The sequence below is a fragment of the Leiobunum rupestre genome, chromosome 3 (assembly GCF_980474605.1).
Source record: "Leiobunum rupestre chromosome 3, qqLeiRupe1.1.hap1, whole genome shotgun sequence".
Taxonomy (NCBI): domain Eukaryota; kingdom Metazoa; phylum Arthropoda; class Arachnida; order Opiliones; family Sclerosomatidae; genus Leiobunum; species Leiobunum rupestre.
Window position 1 is genome coordinate 50,217,404 of NC_143386.1, and position 13,088 is coordinate 50,230,491.

Consider the following 13,088-nt stretch of genomic DNA (forward strand, 5'->3'; position numbering starts at 1 on the left):
CATAGTCATTGTCCTACAGTATAAGCAAATATATTCTGGTCCTTAGTATAAGCAAATATATTATTTAACTTAGTATAAGCAAATATAATCTGGTCCTTAGTATAAGCAAATTTATTCTGGTACTTAGTATAAGTAAATATATTCTGGTCCTATTTCAGCTAATACTCTTTAAACATTTCTTGTATATATATTTTTTTTTTACTACATAACATCAAAAATCACTAGCTTCAAAATAAATGGCTCAAAATGAAGATAATTGTCTTCGTCTGGAAGATAAACTGGAGTTATCTTGGAATGATATCTTGGCCAAAGCCGTCCCCGAGCGCAAGTGGAATCATTTTGCTGGCAAGGAATCTGGGAAGACAATACTCGACCACGGTAAGAATGGTGTTTTATCACATTATGGGAAAATGTGAAAATTATCATTCTTTAGATAAAACATTTCGGTCAGGCAGAGTGAAAGTAACACTTTTATTATTATAGAAACTATAAATACAGGGTCATACAAAGACAAACATAATTGGTTATACAAAACTAAGATAAAGGTTTATACAAAGACAAAGATAATCGGTAATACAAAGAAAAAGATAATGGGTTATACAAAGACAAAGATAAAGGTCTATACAAAGACAAAGACAATGGGTTGTACAAAGACATGGATATAGAAAGAGAAAAATAGTGATATGCAAAGACAAAGGGTTATAGAAAGATATATAGTGTAAGACAAATATGAAGGGTTCTATGTTAGTATTAAAACAGTAGTAAATAAATACTTTTATTTAAAATTAAATTTTTTCCATCCTAAAATATTTTTTTTGGAAATTTGGCTTTGGTACAAAAAAGCGGTAATTTTAAAAATTTCCAATCTATATCCTACTAAAAGTATATGGTTGTAGAAAGTCTAAAATTCTGATTTAATATGACACAGTTTCAGGAGCAGCGAAAAGTGGTGAGATTCTGGCCGTTATGGGAGCAAGTGGCGCTGGCAAAACTACTTTGCTCAATTTACTTTCCGGCAGAAAATGCCAAGGAGTGGAATACGAGGGACAACTGAAATTGAACGAACAAGTGATGAAATTGGCCACATTGACACGATTAACGTCATTCGTGAAACAATTTGAAGACTACCTTCCCTATCTGACGGTCAAAGAGCATCTACTCTTCTACGTAAGTGGATATATCATATTTTTATCTAGTTTTTATTTAAAAATTTGTCTTCAAAGTAAGGCTTAGATTTTGACAATTCACAAGTTTATTTTTAATATAATATTGTGATAGGATGGTCCACAACTAATTAAGAAATACACATCATTTATCCCTTACTGAAATATAGAAAATAGATCAGGCTCACTTTCTTAGATAATAATTTTAGATCTTAATTGTGAATTTAATCTACTTTAACCTTTACCGCCATCGCGTTGCTTCTGCTAAACAATAGATTTCCTCTTTTATAACATTTTATACATCTCTAGAAACGATATATTTTGTGTACATATGTTTTTTTTCTAAACTTACGATTTGTTTTATTAAAATTGCTTGTTAGTTAATGGTGTAATTATTTAATATACATTTTACAAACCCAACAAAACCCTTATAATATTTGTTTTTTTACGAATTAGATATCTTTTTTTTAAATAATTTTCTGAAATTCAATAATACAATTCTTTGTCATTTAGCTAAGATCAAGGTGCAGACTGAAAATTCGAGGGTCACTTTAAGACCACATGGAGAGCACTTAATCGTTCCATAGTGTTCTTAAAGTGTACTTACACTTTATTGTATGCTCTTAGTGCAATCATTCGTGAACTTGAAGTGCCTAAGTGTTCTTAAAGTTTGAAAGAAAAGTTGCTCTCTTGCGTCGTCTGTTAAACGTATCTACCTCTGTTCAGAAGGGAAATAAATCTTAACAATACATTCTAGCTCAACCCAAAAGTTAATTATATCGTCGAACGATATAAAATAGAAGATACTTGTTGAAATGCCAGCACTACCACCAACGCCATTACTGCTCCCGATTTTGAGAGTAGTTAGTGATTGAGTTTGTGCTTGGTCTTAGAAACCTTATCCCGCCTTCCCTTAAAGTCACAACTCCATCCTGAATGTTTTCCTGTGTTGAGGCATTAGGTTGATTTCATGTATATATCTAAGGTCACCTACATAAAGGTTGTTCTCTACAACATGGCTTTTATTATTTAAGTTTATGCACAAAATAGGTCCATATTTTAAATATTAACACTGTCTCTTATATTTCGTTTTGTTCACTCATTTTATGTTTGAACAATTTTGATAAAAATTAAGAAATAAGTGCAAATTAAGCAACTTATTAAAATAATTATATTATGATAACCGAAATGATATAGATGCCAATTTAAGAATCGAAACTAATAAAAAACTGCGTAGTTCACTCAGCGTAGTCACATAGGAGATTTAATAAATTCCCATACGGAGAAGTTGTACGTGAAACGCATTATCGCGAAATCAAAATCTATAAGCTACCGTGTAACAGTGTACCTCGTCGTGTTGGGTTTAAAATGGCACCGTCCAAATTTTGGCTTGGTCAATGGTATTTTAAATAAGAATGATTTTAATCATATTTAATTGAATCACTTTTAAATTTCAGGTGAAACTAAAAATGAAAAATATAAAACACATGGAAATTAATGTTAGAATCGAATCAATTCTTCGAGAGGTAATTTAAAAAAAATACAACCTATATTGAAGTTATCTTGCGGAGAAAGGTGAGTAACTGACGTGACAATTACTTTTTCAGTTTCGGTTGCAGAAGTGCTCCCACTCGCTTATTGGAATTCCGGGTTACATGAAAACACTCTCTGGAGGAGAATACAAGCGACTCGTTTTGGCTACAGAGGTACGAAATAAATTTGGCCTGTATCAGATTAAGTAGCTCTCTCTTTTGGTATCGACTAAGCCCTTTCAGTTTACAAAGAGCCAAGATTATGCCCACCTCGAGATTCTTAAATGAATAGATGGAAACCCATGATTTTATCCGCTTTTCACATTGGTCGTCACGTTATTTTTTCAACTGCACATAAACTAGGCTTAAAATTATCGGTTATATTTTTAATCGTGATTTTCATTGAAAAAGGATAGTTCACTTAACCAAAAGTGGTAATACCTGATTTTGCAATGTTTAAAAAAAAATCCATGGGTTTATTATAATAAAATTATTTATTATATTTAAATATCTTATTTTAATTTTGAATTAAACAAAATTCGTCTTAAAGACGGGTCTTGCTTTTTGAACTCAACACCATTACATCGCGGAAAAATAATCTACGCTCGAATTTATAAATCAACGCCAATATAGAGGTTTCGAGTTCATGCAAGTTTGTCAATTGAAAGATTACAACTGAAAAATGACGAAATCATTATTAGATCGTAAATATTTTCTTTCTTTAAGGGTATTTAAAATTAATCATTAAACCGTGGAATTGTTTTATGGACTATGTCTTTGTTATTAAAAACAAATCCTTGCCAGGAAAAACTATTAGGAATTGTTAAAAGTTTCCATAATAAAATTAAATTTACATACGAAGGTGAAATGGATTAGTAGTTAGCTTTTTAGCTCGGCACAACAATAAAAACTTTATAAAACATAAAATTATACAATTAAATGTAATTTCGGGCAGTCAAAAATAACATTAAAAACTAAAAGGGATGGACATCAAACCAGTGTAAAAACTCTAGATTAAAAGAATGGCCTAGCTGTCCGCATTTTAACAAATGGTAACCACAAAATATACTGGGAGTCAAGAACCAGATTGGAATAGAAAGGCTTTTATAAACGCGGTATATTATCAAAAGTTAGGACGTCTGAATTAAGATACCAATGTGGTTGATATTAAAGTGTTAGGGTATTTCAAATTAAATTCAAAATGTAAATAAATATATTATTTGCGCGTAGAAAAAAAGTTTCATTGTAGTTGGTTAACATGATTTATTAAATAAAGTAATAAAAATTATTTTCTTATCAAATTTCTTATACTCCTCCTTATTGATTTGAGTCTATACGATCGATTCCCAAAAGATCGAAAGGTACCATTTGATCGAATTTGCTTTTGACCGATTGTACCTTTTGATCGAACGAAATCTGATCGAAAGCTGCTTTAGGGTAAAACTACTAGTTTTTGGGAGAAGATCGAAAAGGCATAATCTAGTCAGAATGAGATACAGTAGATTCTATGAAAAACAAATAATTTCTTTAAACTGTACTTTCTTTCTTTAAAGTATAGGAAATCGTCAAAACAACCGCATTTAACGACGACACGATAGTTAGATGCCATAATAACAACCTATACTAACAGATTCGAACTATTCTCCGCTATATTTATAATACAGACATCTAAAAAACAACAAAAATTCAACAAAGAATCAAAACAAGTCGTCACAATTTCCTGTATAAAAAACGTCACTGGCGTAACACAGGGTATTACGTCTTATCTTTTCCATTAATTAACGTACACGTTTTGTTTCGGTAAAAACGTTGCCTTAATCCTACGACACCGCGCGTACTTTCCGCACTTACTAACTGATCTCGACCTATTTCCGACATTTCCAAACATGTCAATTTTTGTAAACTTACCTTCCCCGATGGGGATTCGAACCAAGATTTTCTAAATGACAGTCCAATGCTTTTCCTCGAGACCATGGCGAGACGAAAACCTCATCAAAATCTACTCCGTTCATTCGAGCTTACGAAATTTCGCTAATGTATATACTATATACTCCATACTACATTTGAGTCTATTTGATCGATTCCTAAAAGATCGAGCGGTCCCATTTGATCGATTGTACCTTTTGATCGAATTATTACGTCATTTTTCCTACTGCACTACATTTTGGCAATATGTAAAATAAAAGATACTAAACTGGTACTATAAATACTTTTGAATTCGATCTAATGAAACAAATGACAAAATGAATTTATTATATTATATTTATTATATTATCAATAGACGCGGCTGAAGAGAGACTACGGTCCGTAAGTTCCAGAGCATTTAATTAAAATAAAATATAAATATATACCATGAAGAAGCAGAACTTTTATTTCTAAACTTTTATATCATAATTTTTTTTTGTAACCGTGTTATTATATTTTTTCAAATTGACAAAAAGTGGTCTGATTTTTCTTCAATTAATGCTGTAATTTATAACATTTTTTAATAGTTATGAGTACGTATACGTGATTGTAGTGCTTCCAACGGAAAATAGTTCAGGATAAAATAAGTCATAATTTACCGATATCTAAAGATTTTCAGTTAGTCAAATCAGGTGTATTTGCTATTTTTCTTTTACCTTGAAATCAGATCTCAAATTGTATCTGATTCATTATCACACGTGTAGCCGATTTGAGCTACGCTGCTATAATTCATTGCACCAGATGCAGTATTTTGATCAGTTATCCGAAATTTACGTTAAGTAGATATTTAACCTTTTGAAAATAAACGGTTACTAAATTAAGAAAGGAATTGAATCGGTGAAAATGTTAAATCGATAATTGTGAGGTATATAAAAACTGACCACTTTCTGTCTGTCACCTTACAATTAATTCAAATTGGTTTCGGGTTTAAACTATCAGGTTTGCATTTTTATAAACTTATCTGATTATATCGGAGAAAAAATTTACATAATCAGATCTTTTTTATTTATATCTTCGGTTCATATAACCTGACTGTTATATGATAATCTGTTTTTGAAGTCTGGATGTTAATAAGAAAACCGGCACGAATATCTTTCAGACAATAAGTGACACGCCTGTGGTTTTATGCGACGAACCAACCACTGGCTTGGATAGCAGCATGGCCTACGATGTTGTTTCAACCCTGAAATACTTGGCAAGCCTGGGGAAAGTGGTCATTTGCACTATCCATCAACCTTCATCAGTCATTTTCGCCATGTTTGACCGCATTATGCTGATGCATGACGCCAGAGTTGCCTTTAGTGGAAAAATACCGGACGCCATTACATTTTTCGATAAGTAAGTTAAAATGTTTCACTATAGTCTGAGATACCCCAATTTTATATGGATCTTCTTTGCTAAACTTAGCAATTTAAATTTTAATGTGGTAAGCAATTAATAAGCTTATAAAATAGTTACCCTTATAATAAGAACCAATCATGAAGGTTATGATAATTCACAATATTTAGGAATATTATAAGGATGCGTTCTTGGATTTCCACTAATATTTAATGAACTTCAGTGGTTAGAGTTTTAAACAAGATTTTGCGACGAAATTAAAAAGACCCCAAAACTCCACGGTTCGGTGTCTGTTTGGTGGCTTACGAGGACCGAGGCATATCTTACAAGTTTATGTTGAATCTTTTTAGAAATCCCTCAACATATAACGCTCCATTTAACCCCCGTTCTCTCTCCTCAAATCAGTAATTCAAAAAATCCACAAAACCAAAAATTGTAAAACTTAAATAAAAAGAAGGGGAAATTATTTTCAAAGAAATTTAGTTAAAATAGGGTTTGGTAAGGACACCTGCAATGTTTTGAAATACAGGTGGTCATTCCAATATCCTGCCTATCCAAAATTTGACCATTCGTAGCTTAGAATTTTGGGGTCTATCTCACTCGAAGAGTTTCAGTTGCCAATTTCCATTTGGATAATATGACGGCCAAGATTCTCGATCCTCGCGGTATTCATTTTCAACAAGTAAGTTGATTCTTAATAAAATTAATTTAAACCTATTCCGAGTTGAACATCGTCCCTTAGACCCATCACCGCCGATAGTTTTTCAGTCAGATAGCGGAGGTTAAAATTAAGCTGTCCAATTAAATAAATTACAAAATAAGAACTCATTTTATCGGCAGTGAGTTTTTTACATTTAAAACATTATCATGTCTTTGATTGGTGTGTATTCTTATTTGAACTGCTATTGCACTCTAAAATGTTTGAGAAAATTTTAGTCTTCTAAAATCTTAATAATTAAGTTGATAAGTTGAACGGTTCTTGTGAGATCGAGATTGCCTGTGAAAAAAAGTCGGAAGTATACTATGTTGTAAAAATAATAAGAATCCTATTTTACAGATTGGGCTTCAAAATGACAGCCAATACAAATCCAGCTGATTTTTTCATAAAATGTCTCGCCATAGTTCCCGGACAAGAAGAAATTTGTAAGAAAAGAACTCGGGTACGTAACAGCCTAAACTTCAAATACTTTAGTGAAATTTCTGAAAAATTGCTATCCCGAAATGAATACTTTATATTTGGACTTCAGTATACTTATGTTAAGAAAGTGTTGAGTAATTTATCATACACTACGTAAAAATAAAATAGTAATTGCTTAAAATTTAAGATGCATTTTTGAAAAATGTAGGAAGCTAGAAAATGTGACGGATTTTTAGTAACACTTTTTACTTTAACTTTGGATATTGTATTGAAAGATAACATAGTTCTTAGCACAATTAACTTGAACTTTAATTGTAAAATTTATAAAAAATAATAGTTAAAGAAGGTATAATATTTAATTTATTTTGTATTTTTTATATTTAGATAATTTGTGACAACTTTAAAGGTATTGAAAGAAGAGACATAATATGTGAGCAATCAGATTCTCAACAAAGAACTAGCTTCAAAATGGTATATAGTTAAACCGTGGTCAGCATATATTTAATATTCATGCTAATTTTCCAAATAATTTTTAGCCCTTGAAGAAAGCGTATATCGCGACCGGGTAAGCGCTTTATTCTTAATACTCCTATAAAATGGTGGTGGCATTAGAGTGAAATTTATTGGCAGTAGCGAAGGATTAATAAGATAACTGTGGTTATCATATCTTATTCACTGCTCAAACCACTTTATCGAAACTTATTCGCGTGAATTGGTCTAAATTGGCCAACGGCCTTAAACTGCTCTTAATGTCTATCGTGACCTTGGCCTTAATAGATTTAACCGTTGGTCTTTCACCCTGAAATCCTGACTTGATCTTTAATCATGGGGTTTACAGGGAAGCAATGCCTCAAGGTTTTCAGAGCCAGAAAATATTATTTTATTTGCTGAAATTGAAGTTTGAGCGGTCTTTTGCAGTAATTTCCGCTTCGTCCCTGAGTATGAAGTAAAGTTTTGGGGCACGGGCGAGTATTCACTGGAAGTTGGATCTTTGTTACAATAATATAAAACAACGTGTTGTTTTCAGTTGTTTAAAGCGATGGGTGCTTTAATAAAAAAAACCCTCTCTCTACACGACCCCCCTACGTAGTGAAAATGGAATCGCTGAATGAATTATTTGCGGTTGGTGGCTTACCAGATTTGCCAGACTAATTAAACAAGTCAACTTCTTACCGTACTTAAGCCAAAACAGGTCAACTAGGTTTGATATTTTATATATATATTTTTGATATCGCAAAATTTTCATGTCGATGGTTATAATAACAGCACTTACAACTATAATAATTAGTTTATTGCATTATGTATTAAAACCTACTAGCGAACTGCGAATCGCTGAATGGGTTTTATTGCAGCTTCTTTTGGTAAGAAAAAAATTAGAAATGAACTTAAATATTTTAATATTTTTGACGTTACCTAAATTTTCCTAAATGAAGATAGTAATACTCACTATTTTTAGAACCCAGGCTTCATTCTGGACACAGATGAAAGTTCTCGCTGAAAGGGAGCTTAAAATGAAAATTCGAATAAATAAAAAAGGCTATGGAAATATGGCAACACTCGTAGTAAGCTTTAGTCTTTCTTAAAGTGTTGTGAGACGACAAGAAATGATTCCGTAATTAACGGAGTACCAAAAGTGACATAACTACAAAAGCTGAGCACAAAGCGGAAAGTGGGTGTATCGCCAATCCTAGTCTTGCCTTCAGTGCGTTGTAACTCTATCGCATCTTTAGCATTTGAAAGAATCGGAACTGGCACACGTTTGTTATTATGCCACTTTTGGGAGTACTCATATTACTACGTTGTTCTTGGTGCTGTGTGTCTTCTTAACGCCGTTTTAGAAAATCGCAGGTGTGTTGTTTGTTTTCCAAGAATACAATATTAATTTTCAAATGCGGGATCAACTAGGATCAACATTCAGGTAGATTAGCTATGTGAGCGGTTTTCTCGCTTCTTTTCAAAGCCGCCAAAACTCGGGGCACTAAACTTTTTTGGGGGGCGCCAATTCCTTGAAACTTCTGAAATAAGTAAATATACCGAAATTGGCTTTATTTTGCTATTTTTTAAATTTATAATATACGGGCCAGGGGAAAACAGGCTTGGGCTGGAGGGGGAATTAGGAGCTTTGGGGTGGGTGGTCTCGAAAGAGGTGTTGCACAGAGGTCTAGGGAATAATTGTACCGTAAAATATGTAAAACATAGCGATAGCGAACTCCAGGAGGTAAAGATTATTATTGTATGGGTTATTTTCTATTAAATAATAATTATTTTACCAAAATTTGGCGCATCTATAAAATAATCCTCTATTTTTCGTCAAAATATAAAAATTTAATAGAATTAATTTAAGGCTATTTTTCGAAAGTACCATTTTTGACGGTGAGTGGGTTTTAGAGCTAGTTTCTTTCCGTTCTGGCTGTGCGAGGTCACTTACTCCTGGCGACTCTGCATCCACGTTTTAAACAAAAAAGTTATAAGGACATTTTTTTCTGACACTTCCTCAAGGGCAAGTGACAAATACCAAATAAAGATTAGCTTGTCTGTTCAGACTCAGTGTATTAATACTTCCAAACGAATTGCTGAATCGGTTTTAATTAAGACCTTTTAGCCCATATTGTCTTTGTGATTTTCATACCAGAAGTCTTAAGTAATTCCTTTTGGTTTTTAACGTCCGGTTTTCCATTTTTCTGAACAGATTACCGCTCTTTGGATAGCGGTATGTTTCCCAAAACAACGTTTAACAAGCCGGGAAGCTGATCTTATTACCGGGAAAATATTAGCTATAGTGATCACTACGGGATACTTTTCAATTGTATTTGAAGTGGTGGTAAGTCGTCGTTTATTTTACATTCATTAATGACATCATAATGGCATGACACACCGTAGTTAGAAACTAAAGCATAATGATTTAAATCCGTAGTATGGTGAGTGAGGGTAAGATTGGACCCGAATAAGTTTGGAAACCTTGGGAAATATATTAATTTAAAAATAATAGCTTATGAAAAAGTGCGAGAGTGTTCCTATTTTAAAGCCGAAAAATAGCTAAACACCGCGCAAATTATTTTTTAATAATTTCACCATCTCAATTGGAATTTCAAACTTCAAATAAAAACACCAAAATGGTGAAACCACCTTTTTTTAAATTAAAGAGAAATGACTCTTAAGTTATTGTTTTAAGCTATTAAGCGTAATATCCGCATTTTAACATTCGGACTATTAAACATATTGCGAATTAAAAACAAATTAATATAACCAGTGACAATGCCAAAGTTTCGATAACCTTAGTCGAAAATTTTCGACATTTGCCCCTTAGTGTGCATAGTTACTCTTATTGTGTCCCAGGCAAGCCCACTGGTGTTTAAATAATGCGTAACCGACATGATCTGAGATTAATTGATTAGAGTATAAAATCAGATTATTTGAAATAATTTAAAGCGTATATATTCGAAAAATAAATGTTTTTACCTAAAATATTATGTCAAACTCTCTTTGCGAGCTAATTTCCGTTTTATCCAAGAATTATTGAAATTAGAAAACGAGACCAAAAGTAAAAAAAAAATTATTGCTTTTTCAATCTAATGATTGATTATTGAATAGGAACATAAAATGTACTGTTTGTACTTTTTGTTTCGTAGGTTAATATTTTTGGGATTTTGAGACGTAAACGCGTTTTGCGTCAGATTTCTTGACGCAGACCGATCCTTGATATCTTTTTAGAAACGAAGGTTAACATCGGCGGCGATGATTACAATTTAGGCTTCTAAAGAACCGTGCATTGGATTGCAAATCACGTCGAGCTCGGAATTTTTTGGCTGCAACGTTTCGGCAGTTAATTTTTATTTCATTTTCATTATCTTGAGTCGTCTCACGCCAATGAGTTCGTTCATAACTTTCTTGAAATTTACTGTTAATTCAGTTTGGGTTTTTGAAATACTGGGTCCGTAACGGTTGATATACCATTTTATTTAATCTTCGACCAAATTTTCCGTCGAAGGTCAATTAAATCAAGAAATGACCAATGCTAAATCCATTTGCGTCCAAAGTATGCGAATTGTTGTCCTATTTTAAATTATAGTGTTCAGATTTAGTACACCCACGGTCCAATTCAAACCTATTTTGTCCGATCTTCGACTGACATTCTTAATTTATTAATAAAGTTTTTGTTTAAACATAAGTGGAACCAAATAATAAAAACCAGTGGATAGTTTGTACAAGAAAAACGATTCTTTACATTTGAATTATTTTCTCATGACCAACCCTTAAAATATATTCCAGTCTAACCTACTTTCTTGTGGGTTTCGTAAAATTAAATCTTTTATATATCTAGGCTTACTCGTTTCACGAAAATAATCGCGTTTACCAATAGACGCTCTATTCGGTAATTAGTGAAGAACTCGAAGCTTTTACTAGCAGCGTAAGTACCGTATGACATTCGGGTTGAATTATCTAATAAATGTCAAAATAGTGGCTCTCGGTAGCGTCTTCGCTTAATCAAGGTTTTCTCTTTCGGCCAAAATTAAATAGCTTTAATCAAAACTAAGAGATAGATATTATGGGTTTTAAATTTTATGATCTAAAACCCAGTTGAAATTCCAAGATACTTGCTTTACCTGTGCATTTCGAATTCATTTCGTTTGTTGGGTTTCTTCGACCTAAAATAATGTAAAGATTATTTTACTAAATTTGGTCTAATTACCTGATTTTATATTGAGCATAAAATTCTGAAATTAATTTCCTTATTTTTAAAACCCAAAACTTTCAATTATTTTTATTAGTTTAAATAGTTTGATCTTTGATCCCAAATAAAGTAATTATTTTAATGTGTTCCAGCTTTTTTTCTATTTATTTATGCAAAAGCTACTTTAAATGCAATTATTGAGGTGAAACTCGTGTCGCTACAATAAAAAGAAATTATGGTATAATGAGTGCACTGCTGGTCTGGAGAGGGATTTTTTGGGATTTTATACTTTCATTTAGATTCGCTTTCTGGCCTAAGATAGGATAACGAGGAAGTGTTTGTAGACTAATTGCTCAGATTTTTCCTCTCATACCCCTTTTGAAGATAAACTCTGAACTGTGAGTTAGTGTCCTAAAACTATATTTCATTTTACTTTCAGAGTCTTGGCTTACAACTGCAACTGGTCTACAAAGAACAACAGAAGTATCTTTACAATTCATTTGCTTTCCTTTCAAGTTTAGTTTTGGTTATAGTAAGTAAACATCTCTACTAGAAAGTCTCTAATAGTAAACGCAGCTTTGAACATATCTTTGGAACGCAAAGTTATTTTCTTCAAGACAATATTTAAATAATGATTTATTTATATCTATGGCAATATTGTAAAATTTTCCTTAAAAAAGAGAAGTGGATTCTCAATACATCTCAGCCAGAATGTATTCAGGGGCAATTGTAGCCTCTTTTTTCTTGATTTTCGGGAGATGTTTTCCGGCTGCACAGAGAGAGAGAGCCTGCGATCGCACCAAAGTGTCTTTCCCTAAGACAATAAGAAAGCGGCAAGGATTCCAAGCAGTAAGGCATAGGAGCGTGGTTTTTATTCTAGAAGTCAGAGGCAAACAAGATTATTCAACGATTCGTGATTAGTCTCTATTAAGTGTGCCGATCTCTGCCGAGAGCTAAACAGGGGTCGGATTCTGCTCTGATATCGCATTTTTCCCAAAACCTATAATAGGTAGAGTTAAATTATTCCTGCGTTTGCTGCAATGTGTATTTCTGCACGATAAAGCAAGTCTCAAAATGAACGACTCGTCATATCAGCGATGGATTGGAAGTAGCGGTCCCGTTCTATGGCCTCCAAGATCGCCAAACCTATCATAGGTCGACTTTTTCCTCTGGGCCTTCATCACGTAGCACGTTTGGAGAAAGAGTCGTTTAAAATGGATGGAAGCTGTGGTTTCACACCGTTCTCCAAACCAAGTCCTTTGCCAAAAACAGGTCCCCGC

The 13,088-nt window shown here is 32.8% G+C and overlaps 1 protein-coding gene across 1 annotated transcript in view; it reads left to right on the plus strand.

Moving 5' to 3' along the window:
• The first annotated feature begins 236 nt into the window (after window positions 1-236).
• LOC149952509 (protein white-like) overlaps window positions 237-13,088 on the plus strand; it is a 32,201-nt gene continuing 19,349 nt past the window's right edge. Inside the window, exons 1-7 of the mRNA XM_090169727.1 lie at window positions 237-378; window positions 929-1,167; window positions 5,760-5,998; window positions 7,056-7,158; window positions 7,521-7,607; window positions 9,826-9,957; window positions 12,248-12,340. Coding sequence (XP_090025853.1) covers window positions 237-378; window positions 929-1,167; window positions 5,760-5,998; window positions 7,056-7,158; window positions 7,521-7,607; window positions 9,826-9,957; window positions 12,248-12,340 — 1,035 coding nt within the window. The remainder of the gene's footprint in view (window positions 379-928; window positions 1,168-5,759; window positions 5,999-7,055; window positions 7,159-7,520; window positions 7,608-9,825; window positions 9,958-12,247; window positions 12,341-13,088) is intronic.